We start from the raw sequence: 26032 nt of genomic DNA on the forward strand, positions 1-26032 counted from the left end.
TTTCTGTGCATGAATTTGGTACTGCATTTTAACACTAGTGTTTGACCTAAATGATCTGAGAGGTGACCATTTATTACGTCTGTTGAGATGATGTGGTCATAATTTGTGATAACATGATCAGTTTAACTACTATGTGTGTTAGCAATTATGGTGGGTACTAGTCCAAGAAGATCTTGAACCCCATAAGACAGGATACAATCTGTAAAACGTTTGCTTTCCTGACCATTATGTAAAGTGTTGATGTTCAGATCTCCCATTATGACAAGATTTACACTTCTGCAGCCTGACATTAATTTACTTAAAACTCCATCAAGTGATTTCAGAAAAGCATCAAAGTTTCCACAGGGGGATCTATATACACCTATGACATAGAAAGGAACAGTGGAAAAAGTGATTTTAAGAACTGTAATTTCGAAATCTTTGTCTAAACAGAAATTGTTCCCCCATAGCACTTTTTCTGTGGTGGTTATGAAGTTAAATTTTCTTGAGTAGATGGCAACACCACCACCTTTATTGTGTGTTCTGCAGTAGAACGTATCTAGGTTGCAGGCTTCTAATTGGCAATATTGAATGTTGTTCAATGTTTTCTGGTATTCTGTAACTATTACTACATGTGGAGATAATCCTGTGATAAATGATTCAAAAGCATCTATTTTGTATCCTAAACCCTGTACATTATAATGCAAAAGTGATAAATTATTCTCATGTGGACATATGAAACACATACAATTGCATCTGGTGTTGCGCTGGTGGAAGGTTTTATTGTCTTAATAGAACATCGCTCTTGTCCTGCCGATGTATTGTTTTACTTACCTGGCATTTAGTGGTTGATTCTCTCAAGTATTCGCTATTTTTGTCCTCGAGAGGGATGGCCTCTGTAGCACAGCACTGCACATTCAACTTGTTGGTCACTATTTCTTGGATCTGTTTTATAACTAAGTCCTTCCCTAGTCTGTTCAGACGTAAGCCATGAGATGTGTGGTATCTGTTTCCTACACAGCTTATGTCCACAAATGTAACATTTTTGAATCTCGTGCATATATGTAGGATCTGTTTATTTGCGCTTCGCACTTTTTTATTAACACACGACCAGACTGGCAAGGCATATCGATGTGGAACAGAGAAGACGATCGCATTTGAACTTCACAGCTCATGTAGACTTCTTTTAAGTGAGATCACTAGGTCTTTGTTTCGTTTCTTGCTACGTCATTTGCTCCTGCTAAGAACAAAAAAAGTCGTTATTTGTTGTTGCTGTTTTCATGTTATGGTTCATGGAAGTCACTGCCTGAGTTATTAACCTAATATTACATTTTATAGTTTCTGGAGCCTCTCATTAACAATTCCGTTTCCATATGTACTTTACCCAATGTTCTCTAGATTGCTAAGGCCATACCCTTGGACAAAAAGGAAGTCACAGACAATGTTAACAGTTATAGGCCTGTGGCAGAGCTTAGTGGTTTCTCAAAGATCTTTGAGAAGCTCTTTTATAATATGTTCATGTAGATCATGGTCATGGTTGAAGGTGTCAATGAGGACAAATTTCGTTTCATTCAGTACGCATGTTTACTACATATTTAGTGGCTGTAACAGTTTCAACTGACAAGTTATCATCAACAGTCCATAATTATTTCTTGGCCTTTCGCTGCGTCAAAGCATTCTGGGAGTCATCATTTCCTTTAAGCTCTCACTAGGGGACTAAAGGACTTCGATGTAAACATTGTCCAAGAAATATTTATAGGCATTGACTGAAATAAACTTTACAGTTCTTTTATAATAGACTTCAGAAGTTTATAAATAAACATCATTGCTATCAGATTACCAGCAATGGCTTCAAGCAATTTACATGCACAACAACTTTTGTCTATGAGTACCTAAACACTGTCCACACCGTCCTATAAGCCATAGATGGGAAATGAAATGGCTACTGCAATATTTCTGATTCGTTCCAAAGTTGGAAAGAGGGGAATTAGATGTACTCTAAACGAATGAATTAGATCATATCTCGCTGAATGTTCTTGAGAAAGACATAACCACTGGAAATATCAGGAAAACAATAATACACTTGGGTCTATATTAGATGCAAACTTCTTTCAGAATGTTTCAGTAGCGATGGTTAATAATTCACACATTGAAGGTACAGGCCGAAGGTAGCTAAAAAGCTCCAATAAAGATGGGTCCATAAATCAACTGTTGCCAAGGTATCACATTAATTGGAACTGGGAACAAACTGGGTAGTGCGGCGTTTATGTTGGTATCTTCAGGTTTGAGATCTACTATCTCTTTGTTTATGCACATGCAGCACCTTCCATTTAAGCCTCTGTGTACGGTGCGGTACCAGCCTCAGAATCAGTTGTGAACATGAAGGTACCATTGACAGAGGTTACAGAAATGAAGAGCACGCTGACATGCATTTCATGTATGGAAAAGCAAATGGAAGTGCCCTTGAGACTGCATGATTGTTTGAAGAAGCTTTTCCTCTCTCCAGGCAGGCCAACAGGCGTACATTTAGCCGTTACCTCAGCACCTTAGAGAAACTGGGAGTTTTGCACACCATGTACAAGAAGGTCGACCCAGATCCATAACACCCGATGCTGAGGAAAGAGTTTTACGAATGGTACACCAATGTCTGAGTACTTCAACAAGGAAGATTGTTACCTAAGAGCGTGTCCTGAATCATAGCAGCGGATTTTACATGGGCAAGCACTCTATCCATATCACCTCCAGCGAGTGCAAGCCCTCAACAATGCAGACTTCCTTCCTAGAGAGAATTTCTGCCAATGGCTACAATAACAGTGTACCCTGAATCCCCTGTTTATAAGCAGTATTCTGTTCATGGGTAAGGCTTGATTTCCCTGTGATGGTATTTTTAACTACGATAACTGTCAGATTTTGTCTGATGTCAATCCTAATGCAACACACATATCACGACATCAGCAGCATTATTCATTGACCACCTGGGCAGGACTGCGCGGAGAGCACATACTTGGACCACACTTCATACCACAGAGACTAACCAGACAGCAGTACATGCGGCTTTTGCGGACCATACTTCCAGATGTACATGATGATGTGCTACTGAACCAACGCCTGAACATATGGTTCATGCATGATGGTGCTCCAGAACATTTTCACTTACGAGTGCAGCGGCTTCTAACTCAGACATATGCTCAACATTGGATAAGTAGAGGAAGGCCTGTACCATGACCTCCAAGGTCTACGGATTTAAGTCCCCTGGATTTCTGTGTGTGGGATCATGTCAAAAGCCTGGTGTACATTACCAAGGTCAACTATAATGAGGAATTATTGCGGAATTGTGCACAAAGAATTCGTCCCACACAACCAAACGGTGAATTCCGCGTACTACTGTGACGTTTTGCGTCGGCTCCGTGAAAACGTGCGACGACGACGGCACGAAATTTGGCGTCAAGGGAACTGGCTGTTGCATCACGACAACGCGCCCTGTCACACGTCCTTGCCCATCAGGACCATTTTGGCAAAAAACAACACGGGGGTTGTACCCCACCCACCGTACTCGCCAGATCTGGCACCTTGCGACTTCGCGCTATTCCCAAAACTGAAACTAAAATTGAAAGGCCGTCGGTTCGACACTCTAGAAAGGATTCAAGAAGCAACGCTGGCGGTGATAAACACCCTCAAAGAACAGCTCTCCCAGAAAACGTTTGACCAGTGGCAGAAGCGCTGGGACCGCTATGTAAGTGCGAATGGGAACTACTTCGAGGGTGATGGTGACCATTAGGTAAGGTTTCAAAAAAGGCAGCAGCAGTCCCGAAAATTTTGGATAGCACCCCGTATGTGATACACCTTTGAATGATGCTCGAAATAATACATAGCAAATGAGGTGCAGCAAATGTTTTCTAACTTATTTTGTTCCATAATTTTAGACAAATCATTTAACAAGACATTTGACGAATTTTTATATATATATATTTTTTTATTTCTTCCCTTCTTTGCTTCTGAAATAACTAGCGTGTATAACTGTATGACATCCTTTTTAAAATAATTTCTCTCCTGACTAACAAATAAATAAACAAAATTATAAAAGACTGTCAATACTGGATTTTCACAATTCAATATTTATTAAAATTTTGATTATTTATCCCGTTCTGGAGAATAGTATCGGACATATGCAGTAGGCTACGTATCAGTCAGCTACTGGCTTTCGATCTAAGTGTCGATATATCGATGAATCGATCAAATATGTTCACGTGACATCCATGTGTAGTGTGTACATTATAGCAATGTTAGCAAAAATGTGTGTAAATAGAACGTTGCTAAAAGCTCAGACAGAAAAACGGCCTATGTCATGAAATAGTATGGCTTGATTTTTATTTATGCATCCCTTTTCTGGTCTTGTACTAAGCCACTGCGCGAGTTGTTATGATGTCACATGTGTGTTTGTTGCATAGTTTACACAGAAGTAAGATATGAATATAATTTGTTTCTCTCTGCAGTACATTCTCCATTACAGATCTGCGCGCAGCCTCGTGGTTTAATAGCATTCATATTTCGACATAGGTACCACCACACCAACAACTGACTTGTTTCATCGCAAGGAAGGTTAAGCCGGTAAATAAAACTTCATTTCATTGCTGTGGCTGTAAGTGCTTGCAGTAGTGATTTATAACGTGTTTTAACATTAGCGCCAACAGGATGTGGTAGTCTTGTGCAGTGTTAACTGATTTTACACATTTGTTCCTTTTATAGATATCGTGTTTAAATGTCTTGGATACGGGAGAAAGGCCTAAATCTTTTGGAAATGGTATGTGTGGACATTGTCAAATATGGGGGTGTGCCAAAGCACGTTGCGTTTATAATGGATGGAAACAGAAGGTTCGCAGAAAAAACTAAAGTGAAGAAAATAGAAGGACACACAAAAGGGTGAGTTTGGTTAGTTGTCAGTATTGTATTACCTACGCCCATATTGATCGAGTCGTAACAATAGTGTTTTTCTTAAACTTCAATTACCCATTAAAAAAAAGTACATTATAATTTTGAGTGACACAGAATAATCTGTTTTTATTGTCGGTGTTAATAATAGGAACGGCGTACTCTCTAAGTATGAGAATATTCGTATCACACAATGCTTTTTTTTGTGCCTTTTATACCTTTACTGAACGTATTGTTTTAAAGTTGTAGTTGGCATTTCCATGATGGTTGTTAAATCAACTAGGCAATGTCTTCAATTCTGTCTGCTGCAGCCGTTTTTAGATGGCTTTGGGCGCTCTCTGACATCTATACATTTGTCAGAGTGTCTTCTTGTTATTTCACTTTTTACCGTGAGTTTCTAGTAGATTCCTAATATGTGCCACATCAGATTATGTTGGTGAAACTAATCCATATAATGTCCCAATCATCTCACTTTGTATAAGATTTTTATATGGTGTATTTTCTCCAATTTGAACAGTTAAAATAGACGTTCTGAACTGAAGTTAACTGTCTACCTTTTTAGGTTCTTATTAAGTTTGTTTCCCGAGACCAAATTTGAAACTGTGTGTAATGTGACCTCTGCCGTACCACAGTTGCATTGTTACTTGCTTGCTGTGCAGATTGAATCAATAGACTTAGGCTGTTGATGCCAAAGAGACAATGTGGTATTGGCAATGAGAAGAATCATGTCAAACCGAAGGTAGTCCTTTGGTTACCAGCTTGCTGAATGGTATGAGATACATGTAGCCTTAGGCTTTTTTATTCCCCTTGATTAACCCACATTAAGAGAAGGTGATGCATAGGGTGGTTGTTGGAAAACCTTGTACATGAGTTTGCTGCATACTGCTATTAGAAATACCGTCTGAAGTTTTCCATTTTTTATGTTAGATGGTCCATAGTTCCATTTTGTTTAAATTAATGTATGGCATGGGTATTATTTACTGTCCTCACCAAGGGCGCCAACAGTTCATAACTTTTCCATCACCGAGCAAGGTGGCATGGTGGTTAGCACATTAGATTTGCGTTCAGGAGGCTGGCGGTTCAAACCAACATTCCGCCATCCTGATTTAGATTTTTGTGATTTCCCTAAATCGCTTCAGGCAAATGCCGGGCTGGTTCCTTTGAAAGTGCACGGCCAACTTGCTTCCTATCTTTCCCTTATGCGATGAAACTGATGACCTCACTGGTTGTTCCCCTCCCCCAAATCAACCAACCAACCAGCTTTCCAGTTTTGACACCAATCTCTATACTCTTCCAGTGTTGCAGTTCTCTGTCACACAACAAGTGCATGTATATATTTTGTGTCAGTAGCCCTCTGGCCTCATGGTATGTCAGTTATACATTACAAAAAAATCATTTTCATTTCCCTTTGCACTTTGTCAATAGTCTACTGATATAGTAGCCTGTTACATACCTCTCTCCCCCCCTGAATCTCAGTTGTGGGGGCTCAACTGATCTGTAGCATACATAGCATGAGGCATAGATTATGTTGGGAGGTGAATCCAGTGAATGACTGTTAACTAAAGGTGTACATTTTTCCATGTTTAATATTTTCTCATTAAAGGCGCTGCAGTCTGGAACCGCAAGACCGCTACGGTCGCAGGTTCGAATCCTGCCTCGGGCATGGATGTTTGTGATGTCCTTAGGTTAGTTAGGTTTAACTAGTTCTAAGTTCTAGGGGACTAATGACCTCAGCAGTTGAGTCCCATAGTGCTCAGAGCCATTTGAACCATTTTTGAATATTTTCTCATTATGGGACACTGAGGAATACTCTATATGACTTGTCAGCTTTGATTAGTGACATAGGAAAATGTGACAAACACTGTGAACTATATACCGACTATAACATGATGTCATTGGCATTTTTTTTCAAACTTGTTAAGGTACAGATCAGTCAGTCACAACAACCAGGTTTTTTTTTAGCATCACATTCGTTGGCTTTGCCAACTCTCAACCAAACTGTCACCTTCCAACCTAATGTAGATCTTGGGCAAAGCTACAGATTAGTCTTTCGTGACATCTGAGTATTTTTACTATCATATTTGTTGACGAAGCCAACTCACAATCAAACTGTAACCTTTCAACGCAACCCATACCTTGGACTAAGCTACAGATCTGTATGTCACCAGAACCAGTTTGTTTGCTTTCAAATTTGTGGGCTTCGCCTACAAAACTGTGAACATATGCACCAATTGAAAAATCAAAGGGTGGGGAACAATAACATAACTCCTTTCTCCTGTTACCTGGTAATCGGTTTTGCTGCTGTCATGATATGTATATGCACTAATGATTAAGCTTTCAGCTTGGCAAAGTGTTCAGAATTTCGTAGTCCATTAACCTGTTGCTCCTTATATTACATTACATTATTACGTATTAAACAGCCTGAATCATATTGCATGGATTCTACAGAAAGAGCGTTCTAGAATGTAGAAAGAAGCCAAAGATGTATATTATATTTAAGTGCAATACAATAAAATGAGTTTATAAAATACTACAGTATTATAAAACTTGTATTAATTCCAATGTTCTCTGTGAAGCGTAGCACAGTGATCAAAAAATTAATCATTCTGCGGAGACATCACACTAATACTGGGTAACACTGCCTCTAATCTTAATAATGGCTGGAATTTGGCAAGGATGTGTCCCCCGCCTCCCCAAGTATCTTCAGGTATGCCATACCAAGCTGAAACCATTCATCGATGAATGTATCCTCTGATGAAGATGTTGATTGCTATGTTTCACCAGCTGTTCAATATAATCTCATACATTTTATTTGGGATTAAGATCAGATAGTCAAGCAGGCCAATCAAGGTGTGAAAGCGTTCCTGAGTGTTCATCCAACCAGGAAAGTAGGGTTGCAGTCCTGCGAATACGGCTACTGTCGTCTCATAAATTGAGAGTCTATGGCATATTCATTGTGGAGCTGCAGAACAAAGGTCAACACTAGGTCACAGAATATTGAAATAAACATTCTCGTTCAAGTTTACAGTAACATAAATGAAGGAGTGGTTGCAAATCATAATCTTAAAATACCTCCAAAAGGTCACAGAACTGCCTTTGGCCTGATCTACACCCTCCACACAGTGCAGGTTAAATGCCTCAGTGGGTCTTTGATGCACTCAGTGCATTGCATCATTTGAAAGAGTTAAAAATCTTAATTTGTTGGACCACGCTACATGTCTCCATTCAACTACTGTCCAATTTCTGTAATGTTTGGACCATTGAAGATGTTCAGCCTTATGTAACCCTGTGAACAATGCTCTTCTGTGAAATATTTGACTCCAAATGTACATCGCAGTGTTCACTCAGAAAATGATTGTTGTAGACTTGCATTCACTGATGACAGAAATTTTTCTAGGGTTTGAAACTGATTGTCATTGACACTTGTCTCTGGTCCTTGTAAGTTAGGATATTTGTACAGTCACTGTTGTTATGCCATGTAACATGGCTGTGAATGGTACACCAGTCTTTGTATACATGTTGGACAGTCCATCTTGATACGAATTTGTCAGCTTCATTCAATGAGTGAGTGGTCATGGGCACGTCAAAACACAGTAGGTATATTTTGGCGCTTTAACCCATCTTACTGCATGTATTCCATACAGTCAATTGCTATATACACTGATCAGCCAGAACATTATAACCACCGACCTACTATCGATATATACCCATCCAAGCGATAGCTGTGTCACCTGGCAAGGAATGACTGCTAGTCAGACACGCGCACAGTGCATGTAGTATCGGTGAGAATGCTGTCTGTGTGTAGAATGGGGAAGGAATTTGACCGAGGGCAGATTGTGATCACCTGGAGGCTTTGCATGAGCATTTCAGAAACTGCACAACTTGTTGGGTGTCCGAGAAGTGCTGTGGTGAGTGTCTTCAACGCATGGTGAAACCATGTCAGGATGTCGTGGGGTTGGGTGGCCACCCCTCATTACAGATGTTGGACATCATAGACTGGGCAGACTGGTGAAACAGGACAGGCAGCAGACTGTGGCGGAACTAACATAAGAGTTTAATACTGGGCAGAGTACAACGTGTTTGAACACCCCTAATGATGGGCTTCTGCAGCCGATGACCCATGCATGTGCAAGTGTTAACACCATGACTGGAATGGGCATGTGACCATCGGTACTGGATGTTGGTGCAGTGGCAAAGTGTTGCACAGTCTTATGAACCCGATACGTTCTTCATCACACCAATGGAAAGGAGCGAATCTCTTGTCTTCCAAGAGAAAAACGCCTTGATACATGTTCTGTGGAACAGAGACAGCCTTATGGAAGCTCCATTATGCTCTGGGGAACATTCACATGGACATCCATGGGTCCAGTGGAGCTTGTACAAGGCACCATGATGGCCAAGGAGTATCATACACTGGTTGCAGACCACATATTCCCCTTCATGAGGATCATGTTTCCTAATGGCAGTGGCATTTTTGAGCAAGATAATGTACCGTGTCACAAGGCCAGGAGTGTGATAGAATGGTTTGAGGAACACAGTGGTGAGTTCCAATTGATGTGCTGGCCCTCCGAACTTGTGAGATCTGAACCCAATCTGTAACATCTGAGATATGATTGAACATGGTGACAGAGCTCATTGCCTCCCTCCCTGAAATTTATGGGAATTAGGTGACTTGTGTGTGCAGTTATTAACTCCCTCCAGCAACCTACCGAGGCCTCATTGCTTTCAGGTTGTGGCTTGTTGCCACAGTTACCTGTGCCCAAGTTAGACATATTAGCTGTTAGGCAGGTGGTCATAATGTTCTGGCTGATCAGTGTACACACCATTTAACTCAGTCAGTGGTAGAGGGTCACCTAACTGCATGGTACCTTCTACCTCATCTGAAATGACCAGCATGCCCTTTCAATTTAGTGTTTTGTCTGGTGAGCTTACACTTCAATAAAGTTTATTTATTTATTTGAGATAAATATTCCACAGATCCAGTATGGCATGATTACGCATATATGTGGAATGAGTCAAAGCAGATACAATAATAGATATCATACAATGCAATACATACTGGTATATTACACATGGTAGATGAAGATAATGAACAATACAATACAGTACAAAAATACAATAGTGATAAAAAACAATACAGATGCAATGACAAAGGAAATAGTCTGAATTACTACTCAAATTATTTATCTCTGCTGAAGAATTCACCTAAAGAGTAGAAACATTTTTCCAGCAGGAATTCCTTTAGCTTTTTTAATAGCATTTTATTTTCTTTTAGACACTTTATATTACTCGGGAGTGCTTTAAAGATTTTTATACTTGTGTACTACCCCTTTTTGTAACAGAGACAGATTTTTCTGTTCACAGTGCCACGTTTTTGTCTTGTAATAATGATGGCATGCCTCATTTGTTTCATATTCAGAGGAATTGATAAGTGTGAAAGCCATGAGTGAGAAGAGATATTGTGAGGTAGTGGTTAATATACCTAACTGTTTAAAAATTGCGACATGAGATTCTTGGAAGAACACTACATATAATTTGGACTACTTTTTTTTGGCTTACAAAAAATTTTTTTGAAAGTGGTGAGTTGCCCCAAAAGATAATTCCATAGATCATTAATATATATATATAATAAATAGGAGGGGACCGAGGACTGACCCTTCTGGAACTCCACGATGTACTGTTCCCCAGTCACTCTATCGCCTCTACTTGTAGGTTGTTAACACTTAATACTATGTTTTGTTGTCTGTCTTCTAAATATGATCTGAGCCAGTTGCCCATTTGTCCACAGATTCCATATTGGGCTGCTTTTCCCAAAAGTATTCTGTGATCGACGCGGTCGAAAGCCTTAGTCAGGTCACAGAATATGCCAACGGGTAATTTTTTTTCTTGTCGAGGCATTCTAAAACTTTATTTGTAAGTGCATAAATTGCTTCGGTTGTAGATACACCTGATCTGAAACCAAATTGTTGTTTACTAATTAGTACAAATTTTTTCTAGGTGATTGACAATCCTGATGTATATTAATTTTTCAAATACTTTAGAAAATGCTGTTACAAGAGAGACAGGACGTAGTTGGAAACATCTGTGGGATCACCTTTTTTGTAGAGGGACTTCACAGCAACATACTTCATTCTGTCAGGGAAGATACCTTGCATTGAATATATGAGCTACAACTTTAGCGAGTTGATTACAGCTGGCTTTTAGCAGTTTGCTGGAAATATTGTCTACACCCAAAGAATTTTTACTTTTTATAGAAACTATGGTTTTTCTTACTTCTTGTACAGGTATGGGGGCCATACCTATCATGTCTATAGAGTTAGGGAAAAGTTCTTTCAGAGTTTTTATTGGCTTTTCTGAAGGGCCTTTGCATGCTGTTCTCTCAGCAACAGTTTAAAAAGTGCTCATTAAAGATGTTGGCTACAATATCTTGATTTGAACTAGCTAACCTTCAATGTTAAGAGCAATATTTTGCGTCTTGTTGGGGTAATTTGCAAAAGTCACATTTCGTATCACTTCACATACAGTTTTGATTTTATTAGTGGAGTTGTTATTTTTTGAACACAGATACATACTTTTTGATTTATGAATGACTTTGTTCAATATTTTACAGTATTTTTTATAGTTATTTAAAAGGTTAGGGTCATCTGATTTTTTTTAGGCAATGTACAACTCTTTCTTTTGCATGAAATCCTAATTCCAGTGGTAATCCAAAGCTTGTTGGTGGATTTTTTAGTATGGGTTTTATATATTCTTTTTGGAAAGGTACTTTCAAATATTAGAGCCATTTCATTACTGAAAAGGTTGTATTTGGAATTGGCATTTTCTACATTATATACTGGACCCCAATCTACGTTTTGGAGACGTGATTTAAAGATCTCAATAGTTTCATCAGTAGATTTCCTAGTAATTTTCCAGTTGGGACCACTATTAATCTCACAAATACTTGGAATGTTGATGGTGAGTCTTTGTCCATCATGGTCAGAGAGACCATGACAGCTATATCATCAATCTTGGTTATGTCAATAAATACGTTATCAATTAATGATTTTGTTCATGAAGTTTCTAGTGGGAAAATTTACAGCAGAAGCAAGATTATATGAGGACAACAAGTTCTAAAGGTCTATTCTGTCTTTGGAGTTCATTAAGAAATTTGCATTGAAGTCGCCAACAACTAGGACACCTCTACTGAATTTAAATATGTATATTAAGAGTGCATCTAACTGTTTCCAAAAAAATGCTAGCGTTACCTGAAGGTGCCCTGTATAAAGCTACTACTGCTATATAAGAATTATTTAAAGCCAACTCTATATCACACACTACAAACTGTTGATGTATACAACTGTTGATCCACCATGGTCAGAGAGACCATGACAGCTATATCATCAATCTCATTAATTACACTGCATGTGATGCTGCTTCTGACATAGATCACTACTCCACCTTTTTCTATGAATTTTCTACAGTAATATGTTTTATCTATAGCAAGTTTTTCAATATCTGACATAACATGGTGCTCGCTAAAGCACAGAACATGGGCACAATCTATACCTTGTGGCTCCTGGATATTAATTAAGAGTTCATTATTCTTTTTGCTAAGGCTACATATGTTTTGTTGGTAAATAGTCAGATTTTGATTTCCAGAACCACTTACACATTTATCCCTAAAAAAGAAATATCAGTTGACAGAGTGGGTTTGGTATTTTTTCACTAGCCATTTATTCAAGTTGGGTCTGTTTCCATGTACTGGGAGACTGGGAAGAATCTGCTTTACCTGGTGTTTTCAGCAGCCGTTTGTCCAATGTCATCTGTCTATACCCATTCCTGCAGTCTTCTTGTGTTGTGGAGCACTCATTCTTCGAATGTGTGTGTTTTGAGTATACATTGTTCCTAGCATTTGCGACGATTTCACAAATAATGGATGCCAAGTGACTTTTTCCGTGCCGATTAAGGTGAAGGCCTTGAGTGGTGTAAAGTTCTCTACTAAAATTTTGCACATTAACCATTTGTACATTTGCATAACATTTGCAAATTTCTGAATATTGACTGTTTGTATATGCTACTGCTCTGCTAACACACGAGAATTGAGGCAAGTCATACCTGTGTGGAATATCGAGGACAATGATGTTTGAGTTATTTAGGTGGTTTAGAGCAGATTTTAAGGCATTAACAGCATGCAAACCATTGTTGTGTGCAAAGTCATTTGCACCACCACAGATTACAGTGAAGTCTTCCTTCATTGTCTTTTGAGAAATATTGTTTACAGTTGAAAGCACTTGGTCAAAACAAGCGCCAGGTTTAATAAAACCTGAAGCATTTACTTCACTGTTTACGCTTTTTATTTCATGTGCAGGGCCTCTAAGATGACTATCACCCATTAAATGTACATTTATTCTTCTTGCTGAATTTGTTGTGTTGGTTAAATTAACTGTCGTTTTGAATATTGACTTTACCTTGCTTCTGTTTACGAGTAATAGTTTTGGCTGGCGAGGTTCCACATTTTGCTTAATAACAGGCTTTTCTTTCAGATGATACATGATTTGATCTTTTGTAGATAGGCCTACCGTTTTTTGGAGCATCACAGGAAAATTTATTACTAAAGACGAAATGTTCATGCTATGGTTAGTGTTACCGGTACACCCAGAATGTGTTGGAATAATTGAATCACTATCACCCATTAAATGTACATTTATTCTTCTTGCTGAATTTGTTGTGTTGGTTAAATTAACTGTCGTTTTGAATATTGACTTTACCTTGCTTCTGTTTACGAGTAATAGTTTTGGCTGGCGAGGTTCCACATTTTGCTTAATAACAGGCTTTTCTTTCAGATGATACATGATTTGATCTTTTGTAGATAGGCCTACCGTTTTTTGGAGCATCACAGGAAAATTTATTACTAAAGACGAAATGTTCATGCTATGGTTAGTGTTACCGGTACACCCAGAATGTGTTGGAATAATTGAAATGGTGACGGAATCTTTGGTCACTGTGTACACTTCATTTCTGTTGAATTCACTTACGCCCTGCTCGGCAGTTTTTAGTTTTCTATGATCATTTCCAAGACATTTGAGTCTATCAGCTAACACTTTGTTTTCTGCCAAGGATCTGTGCACAATTTCTTGCAACAAATTGATAGTTTCAACCAGTTTTGCTTTGTCAGGATGGACTTCACATGTTACACACTTACATTTTGAGTTGGATGATTTTTCACTGCAGTTTTTCTGTCTGTCTGTCTGTCTGTCTGTCTGTCTGTGTGTGTGTGTGTGTGGCACTAGACTTGAAACTTTCTGAAGCACTTTTGTTGATCATCTTCTTGCTGTTGATGCCGGATAACATTTGAAAATTTGAAATAACTAGAGGCACAAATTCACTAAACTTCTCAAATGCCACCATCTTGTAAATAGTGGAAGGACTTGATCAACAAAAGTACCCAAGATGGTCAGAAAGACTTATTTTAGATGTGCACTTTGTATACTGCACTCTGGACATAGTGTAAGCCCAATAATTTTATTTTTTGACACTAAGATTGTTAGGCGTTTTGTGGTTGTCATATTTTCAGGCTCAAAATTTTCGGTTATAGTAACTTCTTGTAATGTTGGTAGACTGAATTCTTGAATTTACCATAAAAAGGGGCTGTCCTCACACTGCAGTCTACAAGAATGCTTCTTTGAGTGCCAGTATTCTCTTTTCAGTGTTATACCATTAACCCAGTAAATTTTACCTTCCCTTTCCTATTTCAGATGTAGACTACAACTCATAGAATCTCAAGCTGTGAAGAAACTTGATGAGAATTATACCATTGTTAAATCATGTGTCTGAGAGAGGCAGTCAGTGTATCCTAATCCCTGTCAATACTGTTTCCTGAATAATGGTAAACTATCAGTTGGTGATCAGTTTGTCGTCGCCATTATACTATTGAATACATCTTGCAAAAAGATACTAGTTCCTCCATTACTTTGCTGGAAGTTAGTGAACAGGGTAATTCTTACCAAATTATTCAACAGCTGGCCCTCATTCATTCCCTGACAACTGCTTCAAAGTAGGACTGTCCTTGCATTTCTTACTTTCTCCAAATTCCTACTGAACCTAGAGTACACCAACATCTACCAAAGTAATATTTTTGTTTCCAATGACAGAACTGTCTGTTACTGTTCTTTCAGTTATGCTCAAATTTCATTTTATTGTTATCAGTTCTCGTGTCTCACCCTCCCTCCACCCCCTATGCCCCCACCCTATTCCAGTTTCTCCCAAACATAGTAATTCTTTGGTGATGAAGCAGAAGTACTGTGAATGCAGGACATGAAGCGCATGTATTGGCATGTAAATGTTATTATTGTGTAAGATTGTGTGCCATGTGATAGTGAATTAATCGCTCATTGGCAAATTAACCATGGTTTAAAATCAGTAAAATTATTTATTTATGTATTGATTTTTGCATATGATCATAGTGGAAAAAAGTTGAAATTTAGAGAAATTGATAATATTTTTACCAACAAGTAAGTTTTGGCTACATAGCCATTAGGCAGAGATGAGAACTGAAAAGTGCAGTGTTTGTCTGGTTTACCACAGGACCTAACAGGTTCAGAAAGCTCATTAATATCAGTGAAATTCTGTTTTCCAAGTGGAATCTATATCATAAATATGTGGTGGTGGAGGTGCGTTTGTAACTGTAAAACATCTGTATCTACATCACTACTCTGCAATTCACACTTAAGTGCCAGGCAGAGGGTTCTTGGAACCAAATTCAGACTATTTGTCTACCATTCCAGTCTGTAACAGTGTGTGGGGAAAATGTACATTTAAATGTTTCTGTGCAAGCTCTGGTTTCTCTTATTTTATTATGATGATTGTTTTTTTTCCGATGTAGATTGGCGACAATTTCACATTGAGAGGAAAAAGCTTGTGATAGAAATTTTGTGAAAAGCTCTTGCCGTGGAAGAACTTTCTCCCTGTGTAACAGCAGTGTTCCATAGGTTGCTAGAGGAACAAAGCTTTTCGTAGTGATTGTAAAAAAGCACAGGTCATTCATGTTTTAAAGATGTACAAAACAATAGGCCTATGTCACAGACATTGGTCTGTTGTAGAATTCTGGAGCAGGTTTTATGTTCACATATTATGGCATTTCTGGAGACCAAAAATCTCCTCTATAGAAATCAATATGGGTTCCAAAAATGACAACCATGTGAGAACAGGCTTTCTCTTTGTTTGTCCACATGAGCCAGAAAGCAGTAAATACCAGCACCCACCTTAATGCCATGTACCTTCATTTCTGGAATGTTTTCTATACAGTTCTGTAGTACCAACTAATGAACAAATTACTATGTATGGAATATCAGCCGACCTGTGTGATTGGATTGAAGAGTTTCTAGGAAACGGAACACAGCGTGTCATTCTTAACAAATGTGAAACTTGATTTATGTGTACCCCAAGGTAGTGTCATAAGACCATTACTTTTCATAATATATATAAATGATGCACTGGATAATAGCAAAAGTTCCTTGAGGCTTTTCATAGACAATGCTGTTTTATATAGCTAAATCAGACTATTAGAGAAATTGTAATGAAATGCAGGAAGAATGCAAAGGATAGACGTGTGGTGTAGGGGTTGGCAGTTGCCCCTCAACGTAAAAAATATAATGTATTGGGCATAAATAGGCAGAAAGACTGATTATTGTAAGATTACACAATTGCATAACAGTCACTGGAAGTAGTCACATCTATCGTCTAGGCATATGCATTCAGAGTTATTTGAAGTTGAATGTCAGCATAAAACTAATTGCAGTGAAGGCAGATTCCAGTCTCAGATTCCTTACCAGAATCTTCGGGAAGTGTAGTCCACCCATAATGGAAGTAGCTTACAAAACCCCCGTTTGACCAATAAATTCAATATGGTACAGGTAGTAAGTGTGAGACTGTCACAGAGCTGCTCAGCCAACTCCAGTTGTAGACACTGCAAGAGGCCTTCTGCATCACAGTGTGGTTTATTGTTAAAATTCTGAAAGTATGCATACCTCGAAGAGTCAATCAATATATTACTTCCTCCTACATATACACACATCAAACCGAGCAAGGTGGCGCAGTGGTTAGCACACTGGACTCGGATTTGGGACGACGACGGTTCAATCCTGCGTCCAGCCATCCTGATTTAGGTTTTCCGTGATTTCCCTAAATCGCTCCAGGCAAATGCCGGGATGGTTCCTTTGAAAGGGCATGGCCGACTTCCTTCCCCATCCTTCCGTAATCCGATGAGACTGATGACCTCAATGTCTGGTCTCCTCCCTCGACAACAACCCAACCAACCCAGCACGCATCAAAAAAAGTTTTGCATCACCTTGGTTCTGAGAGTTCCTGAATCTGTACAGAAAATTGGAATAGAGATCAACCTAAACATCATTTCCGCCCTTTTTATTGCTCATGAAAACCACACAGTTAATGTTGTACCACCATATAGCGAGACCTTCAGAGGTGGTGGTCCAGATTGTTGTACACACTAGTACCTCTAATATCCAGTAGCACGTCCTCTTGTATTGATGCACATCTGTGTTTGTTGTAGCACAAGTTCATCAAGGCACTGTTGGTCCAGATTGTCCCACCCTCAATGATGATTCGGTGTAGATCCCTCAGAGTGGTTGGTGGGTCACATTGTCCATAAACAACCCTTTTCAATCTATCCCAGGCCTGTTTGATAGGGTTCATATCTGGAGAACATGCTGGCCACTCTAGTCGAGCAATGTTGTTATCCTGAAGGAAGTCATTCACGAGATGTGCACGAAGGGGGCATGAATTGTATTCTATGAAGACGAATGCCTTGTCAATATGCTGCAGATATGGTTGCACTATCAGTCAGAGGATGGCATTTGCGTATCGTACAGCTGTTACTGCACCTTCCATGACCACCAGTGGCATACATCGGCTCCACATATTGCTACCCCAAAACAGCCGGGAACCTCCACCGTGCTGCACTTGCTGGACACTGTGTCTTAGGTGTTCAGCCTGACCGGGTTGCCTCCAAACAAATCTCCGACAATTGTCTGGTTGAAGGCATATGTTGGACCCATCTGTACCACGCTGCATGGTGTTGTGGTTGCAAAGATGGGCCTTGCCATGGTCGTCGGGAGTGAAGATGTGCATCATGCAGCCTATTGGGCACAGTTGGAATCGTAACACGACATCCTGTGGCGGCACGAAAAGCATTAGTCAACATTGTGGCATTGCTGTCAGGGCTCCTCCGAGCCATAATCCATAGGTAGTGGTCATCCACTGCGGTAGTAGCCCTTGGGCAGTCTTAGTGAGGCATGTCATTGACAGTTCCTGTCTCTCTGTATCTCCTCCATGTCTGAACAACTTTGCTTTGGCTCACTCTGAAACACCTGGACACTTGCCTTGTTGAGAGCCCTTCCTGGCACAGAGTAACAATGTGGACACGATCAAACTTTGGTATTGACTGTCTAGGCATGGTTGAACTACAGAAAACACGAGCCGTGTACCTCCTGTTGGACCCACTCCATCTAATAGGCGCTGCTCATGCATGGTTGTTTACATCTTTGGGCTGGTTTAGTGACATCTCTGAATAGCCAAAGGGACTGTCTCTGTGATACAATATCCACAGCCAACATCTGTATTCAGGAGTTCTGGGAACCGGGGTAAGGCAAAACTTTTTTTTTATGTGTGTGTATATCACAAAAAGACCATGAACATCAAATTAGAGGGACATGATCACATGAAGTTTTATTAATATGGGGAGAAATGACAGTGGTGCACTAAGCATCGTCCACCACATACCATAATGTGGCTTGCAGAGTGTAAGTGTGTATTTAAATATATATCTACCAATTTCTCATTAGTGCAATGACCGAACATTTTCTTCTTTTTACTATTACGGTTTATATGTACTGATGTTTGTTTACTAGAATACAGGACATAATTATATTTCGTTTCTCAAACACCAGAACAAACCATTATATAGTTTTTTGATATATAATGTTATTTATAAGACTTTACATTCAGTTTCCTTTATTTAGTCGTGTAAGGCAGCTCCCTCCCCCCCCCCCCCCCCCCCCCCCAGGGGGTCCACAACTCTTTTGTGGATACGTGCGTAGCGAGCACGGGACCCCGAGCTAATGTGGCCCTCCTTCCTTTCCGGGCTGCATACCTTCCTTTTCCGCATCCTTCCCTCTCCCCCGTCTTCGCCCCTCCACCCCTCACCTCTGGCTCTTTCCTTCCCTTTCTCCCCCTCTGGGAGTATGGTTTGTGCCTACGTCCGGAGACGGACGCTCGTAAATGTACCGCATTCTTCGCCTTCTCTGCTTATATGTCTTCATCCTTCCTTTGTCCTTCTCTTTTCCTTATCTCTTCTCTTTACCCTTTTCTCCGCTGCGGCGTTTCAGACCTCTCCTCTTTCCTTTCCCTTTCTTTGTTTTTCCCTTTCTCTTTCTTCCTCCCTGTGCGTGTCTGAAGGCCGTCACTTTCCCAGCGTCGACGATGAGGTCACACATATTACCGACGTTATTCTTACAGCTGCGGAACATTCAATACCACGCACCTCCGAATTGCCGCGGCGCCCCCCCAGTTCCTTCGTGGAACGAGGCATGCCGTGATGCAATACGTGAGCGGCGACGTGCTCTCCGCGTTTTCCGCCACCATCCAACTTTGGACAACTGTATCCGCTATAAGCAGTTCCGTGCGCGATGCCGTCGTGTCATCCGCGATAGCAAGAAGGCAAGCTGGAAATTCTTTATTAGCTCATTTAACACCTTCACTCCCTCCTCGGAAGTTTGGAGTCGGCTTCGACGGTTCTCAGGCGCGCCTAGTTTCTCCCCGGTCTCTGGGTTCAATGTCGCGCATGATACATTAGTGGACCCCATCGCAATTTCTAACTCGTTGGGTCAGCACTTTGCTGAGATTTCGAGCTCTTCAAATTACCCGCCAGCGTTTCTCCCGAAGAAACGTGCAGCGGAAGTGCGACCTCTTGCTTTCTCCTCTCAAGATCGCGAAAGCTACAATACCGTTTTCTCCATGCGGGAACTCGAACATGCACTCTCTTCTTCTTGCTCCTCCGCCCCAGGACCGGATGGTATCCACGTCCAAATGTTGCTGCATTTATCAGCCCATAGTCTGCGTTACCTCCTTCGCCTTTATAATCGAATTTGGACCGACAGTACTTTTCCCAGACGATGGCGGGAAGCTACCGTCATTCCTGTTCCGAAACCTGGAAAGGACAAACATCTCCCCTCTAGCTGTCGCCCCATTTCTCTCACGAGTAGTGTCTGTAAGGTTTTGGAGCGTATGGTGAATTACCGTTTAGCGTGGTGGCTGGAATCCCGCAGTCTTTTAACACCTGCCCAATGCGGATTCCGAAAGCATCGTTCTGCAGTTGACCATCTTGTTGCTCTCTCCACTTATATCATGAACAATTTTCTCCAGAAACGCCAAACAGTAGCAATATTTTTTGATCTGGAGAGAGCATACGATACCTGTTGGAGAACAGGCATCCTCCGCACAATGTTCTCTTGGGGCTTTCGAGGTCAGCTGCCCCTTTTTCTTCGCAAATTTATGGCAGAGCGCACATTTAGTGTGCGGGTGAACACTACTCTCTCCCGTACTTTCTCCCAAGAAAACGGGGTACCCCAGGGCTCCGTGCTGAGTGTTGTACTGTTTGCCATTGCCATAAATCCAATTGTGGATTGTCTCCTTCCTGATGTCTCGGGGTCCGTCTTTGTGGACGATTTTGCGATCTACTACAGCTCTCAACGGACCAGCCTTCTTGAACGACGTCTTCAAGGATGTCTCGATCGCCTCCATTCTTGGAGCATCGAAACCGGCTTCCGTTTTTCTCCCAGTAAGACTGTTTGTGTTAATTTTTGGCAACGTAAGGAGTTTCTTCCGCCCTCCTTACATCTAGGTCCTGTCAACCTTCCGTTTTCAGATGTCGCTAAATTCTTGGGTCTTACGTTTGACAGAAAACTGTGCTGGTCCTCCCATGTTTCCTATCTTTCGGCTCGCTGTCTGCGATCCCTCAACACCCTCCGTGTCCTGAATGGTACCTCCTGGGGAGCGGACCGAGTGGTCCTTCTCCGCCTCTATCGCGCCTTAGTGCACTCGAAATTGGACTATGGAAGCATAGTCTACTCCTCTGCTCGGCCGTCTATTCTTCGGCGTCTCGACTCTATCCACCACTGTGGATTACGTTTAGTGTCTGGAGCTTTTTACACCAGCCCTGTGGAAAGCCTTTATGCTGAGACTGCTGAACCTCCGCTGTCCAATCGGCGAGCAGTCCTTCTGAGTCGTTATGCTAGCCATCTGTCTTCCATGCCTGCTAATCCAGCCCATGACATTTTTTTCGACGCCTCCTTTGATGTAGGGTATGCAGGCCGCCCCTCCTCCCTACTACCACCGGGAGTCCGCTTCCGTCAACTGCTCCATTCTCTTTCCTTCCGCTTTCCTAAAACCTTCTTGACAACTTGGGGTACAGCACCGCCTTGGCTCCGTCCCCGTATCTGCCTGCTCCGTGAGCTTTGTCGATTTCCCACGGATGGTACCCCTTCACTTGTTTATCGTCGGGCATTCGCTGCTCTATGTGCACAAATGACGGACGCCACATTTATTTACACCGACGGCTCGAAAACATCGTTAGGTGTAGGGAGTGCCTATATTGTTGGCGACACCCCAAATCACTTTCGGCTTCCCGACCAGTGTTCGGTTTATACTGCGGAGCTTTACACTGTTCTCCAGGCTGTCCACTACGTCCGCCGCCATCAGCGGATACAGTACATTATCTGCTCAGATTCTCTCAGCTCTCTCCTCAGTCTCCAAGCTCTTTATCCTGTGCACCCTCTGGTCCACCGTATTCAGGACTGTCTGCGCTTGCTCCACCTGGAGGGCGTCTCGGTGGCGTTCCTCTGGCTCCGGGGACACGTTGGTATCGGTGGAAATGAGGCGGCCGATATTGCGGCCAAGGCTGCAGTCTCTCTTCTTCGGCCAGCTATTCAATCGATTCCCTTCGCCGATCTACGGAGCGTTTTATGTTGTCGTGTTGTTCTTTTATGGCACGCACATTGGTCGACACTTCCCCATAATAAATTGCGGGACATGAAAGCTCTTCCTTGTGCTTGGACCTCTTCCTCCCGAACGCGTCGTCGGGAGGAGGTAATTTTAACTAGACTCCGGATAGGGCACTGTCTTTTTAGCCATCGACATCTTTTAAGCGGCGATCCTCCCCCACTCTGTCCCCACTGCTCTCAGCTGTGGACGGTAAGACACCTTTTAATTGAGTGCCCCTATTTTACTCCGTTACGCGCCCGTCTACAGCTGTCGCCTGATATATCGTCAATTTTAGCAGATGACACGCGCTCTGCCGATCGCGTTCTCGAGTTCATTAGTGCCAGTGAAATGATGTCAGTCATTTGAAGTTTTTTTTTGGGGACAACCAACCCCTTTCTGTAGTGGATTTTTAAGCCTTCCTTCTGCTTTTAGTTTCTCCGTTTTTATTGTTTCCTAAGTCACGGACCGGGCGCTAATGACCATAGCAGTTTTGCGCCCTAAAGCAAAAACACACACACACACACACACACACACACACACACACACACACACACACAGTGATCAGCGTGGGCAACTACTGTAATTTTGACCAAAGATTTTTCCTTGAATCGACTATATACAGCTCCTTGAGATTTCGCGTATTTATCCTCTCAGTGTCATGGTTACATGGAAAAGTATGTAAAGATCTTCCTAAATAAGTATAAAGAATAGAACTTAGCCTTCAGTCCCAGAAATGGTTTTTATTTAAAAACTTAATGCATTTAGAGCCCTGGAGATCAATCGTCAGGTTCTTAACATGTTATTTCATCATTAATCAAAAATGGAAAGTGGGTGGCTGGGAACATTATGGAGGAGGAGAAGAATTTTGAAAGGGGATTTTCTTTCTCACAGTAGGCTTTCAATTCTCTATTTAGTTCATTAAAAAATAGTCACTGAAAATAGATGTCATCCAAACTTTTTTATTCCATCTCTAGTGAATTGCCAGCCCACTCTTGTCACAACCCTTTTAATATCAAAGGATTTTGAGGGTAGTATATCAGAAGAGATTTTGATTTGCAATCACCTGCAACATTTTCTCCAAAAAGGAGGTACATTGGTTCTTGGCAGCATCAAATATTGGTGCTGTTTTTTCTCCAATAGAAATCAACATGCAGCTAGGAAATCATTTTGAAAATCCACTTGTTTCACCAAGGTTGAATACCTGAATTGCAGTATAATCTTTTTGTGTTACAGTGTCTTTAATTGTGTTTTTAAATTCTTCAGCTCCAACTTCATCTGCCACAACTGCCTTTCCTGACATTTTAATGTGGTGAAAACCATGATGCTGCTTGTAGTGATCAAACCAACGTGAGCTGGCTGAAAAGAGGTGCTGGATCGTCCTCTTCTTTCGTTACATCTGCATACCAGGTCTTGGTTTGGAATAGAAACTCCAGAGGAGAGGCATGTAATGTTGGTTGGGCTGCTCAATTCATTGGCTAAACATTTTTTCCTTGCTTTCAGTCACCTCTGAGTGACATTTGGTCACTTGAGTTAGTTAAAGATTGAGAAGTTTTTTTAAAAAATTGTGCATTGTCACAAATAGCTCTCACAGTGGATTCACTAAGTACCAAAGAATGCTGAACGTCATAGTGATCCAAAACTTCTAACTTTGTTTCTACTGTATAAGATCTTCATAGATGCTTCTTTCCCTCAACAGGCACACCTTTCGTTTTAGCTGACCTTTTATATACAGACTCTGTCAAGAATAACTTCATAGCTCAAGTGCCCAAAATTGATAATTCATGTATCGACAAACATGACACAAGATGCGCATTCAGATGGATTACTGCAGTACTGCTTCCGCATACTGTTAACAGACAGCAGCACAGATCCGCTTATGATGGTGTCTGTCTGTACGTGATTGGTTTCTATGTGAAGTTGTCAGCTAGACATTTAAATGTTATGAAAGAAAGGTGAGACTAGCATTTTATAAAAATGAGCGTCATGTTACGAGTGGTAATATGTAAATTCAACAAGAAAGGAAGTGACATTGTTTTCTATACTATACTACTCTTCACTAGATTTTTATTGGAGTTGTTTATATAGGCTCGGGGAAACTGTCCAAAAAATTTTCTTTGCTACCTCTTACAAACGGTATTTGGCTGTCTTGTCAAAGGTATTGTGGCTGCCCATTGAACACCTTTTTTGAGTCACACACAATTTTAGTGATGGAATAATGCAGGTAATTAATTATTCCTTACTGTGTGGAATAAAATCTATGTTATCCCACATTCATTTAATTTTAGAAAAGTTCAGTTGATTCTTGATGGAAGTGATTAATTTTATATGGGTACTAAAGAAATACGAAAACTTACGAAGAAACAGAATATTGTTGTAACCATAGGTGATTTTATGTGGCAATTGGAAGATATGATTGTATTACAGGCCTGTTTGCCACAGGAATTTGTAATCAAAAATATTTCCTTCAGTTTTGTCAAGAGAAAGATATGAAAAGTCACAAACACTTGGTATCGTCTGACGACCTGGAGGCTCTGTACTTGAGAAACCCCTGTATACACTTCACACATTGTAGTTCAGAAACTAAATAGATAAGATATTTATGAACAAATGCTTCATTCTTCCACTGCAAGGACTCGTCTAATCCAGCACCAGATGTGCCATCTGATTGCGGCGTAGTGAATATAGCCATTAAGTTAAAACTATTAAATAAGTTTAAAAAAATATACCATCCCAAACTTGCATAAAAGTTCCAAAAAGATAATCTAGGCAGTGATTAAAACATAACTTAACAGAAATGTAAAAGCACAAGTGCTGAAAATGTGGAATTGGAAAACTTGGACACTTTGTGGCTCTTTCTGATAGATAAATGTTGTCAATACGAAGACCAAGTAGACAAGATCAACTATACAAGGTGTATCATAATTAATTTTATTAACACATGCAGTTCAGAACACATGATACTGTAAGCAAAAAAGGCTAGTAAACATGGGCTCTAAAATGCATACCTTAAAAGCTATGAGCACTTGTTCATCTTCACTACTGTGAAACACACCTCGTCTACTGAATAAGTGCTCATAGCTGTTAAGGTACACATTTTAGACCCCATGTTTACTAGATTTTTAAGTTTTTAGTATCATGTACTTACAGCTATATGCGTTTATGCACTTAATTATTATACACACTGTATAAATACATGTTAAGTTAATAAGGAGAAAAATTAGAACAATAAAAAATGAATAGCTAAGAGACAGGTGTGCAATTGTGAAAAAATTGTAAAGCTTTACTTGATAATTTTAATGTGCACAAAATTATGTGTGATACATAAGAAAATGTGTTCATCTATATCACTTTCTCACTAAAATCAAATCATAACTGTGCAAACATTAGCATGAAAGTACTACTGTACTCACCTTTCTACTGATGAAACAGTAAAGGATGACACTGAGGTGAAAACGAGCTAACAGGTCCATCAATTACAAAAATGCAGATTGAGAATGCTATTCATGATGGGAAGAGTAAGAAGGAGAGGGGCTCAGATGAAATCTCAGAAGCACTATGTAATCTCTTTTACCACAGAAGCTTAACCATCCTTCAAATTTTGTAAAATGAGACATTATGCCATACTTTAAAAATAGTTATGTGAATTCTATGATATTTGCCCAAGTTTGTTTACTAATTCACAGTTTGACTGTAGGAAATTTTTAAGTACAAAAGAATATACAGTTATGATACAAACACTGGTGCAGAAAATAATATGATTAAAGGTAAACATGTCTGTCTCTGTATCATGATAAAGCTTATGACAACACGTTACAAAAATTGAAAGTGAAGTTGCTATAAATAATATCTGTAGGAATACTACAAGAAATGTCACTCAAATGCTAAAATTAATTAAAAAAAAAGTATGGTGGTGATAACACAAGAACAAGCTATCACTTTGTCTTTTATAGTTTAAAATGAAGCAAGTACTGACTTTTGACTATATATACGTACTCTGCAAGCCACTGTTGGTATGCAGTAGGGCACCTTGTACCACTGCTAGCCATTTCCTTTTCTTTTACACTCGCAAACAGAGCAAGGGAAAAAT

General features: G+C 40.3%; 1 protein-coding gene across 3 annotated transcripts in view; it reads left to right on the forward strand.

Moving 5' to 3' along the window:
• Positions 1–4206: 4206 nt before the first annotated feature.
• LOC124554961 (dehydrodolichyl diphosphate synthase complex subunit DHDDS) overlaps positions 4207–26032 on the forward strand; it is a 60212-nt gene continuing 38386 nt past the window's right edge. Inside the window, exons 1-3 of one of the 3 annotated variants that reach the window (XM_047128666.1) lie at positions 4207–4332; positions 4490–4618; positions 4726–4899. In XM_047128666.1, the coding sequence (XP_046984622.1) occupies positions 4739–4899 (161 nt within the window). In that variant the 5' untranslated portion in view covers positions 4207–4332; positions 4490–4618; positions 4726–4738. Of the gene's footprint in view, positions 4333–4472; positions 4619–4725; positions 4900–26032 lie in introns of all 3 variants that reach the window. The other 2 variants (XM_047128665.1, XM_047128667.1) reach the window with 2 other exon arrangements.

This window comes from Schistocerca americana, chromosome X (genome assembly GCF_021461395.2).
Source record: "Schistocerca americana isolate TAMUIC-IGC-003095 chromosome X, iqSchAmer2.1, whole genome shotgun sequence".
Classification (NCBI taxonomy): domain Eukaryota; kingdom Metazoa; phylum Arthropoda; class Insecta; order Orthoptera; family Acrididae; genus Schistocerca; species Schistocerca americana.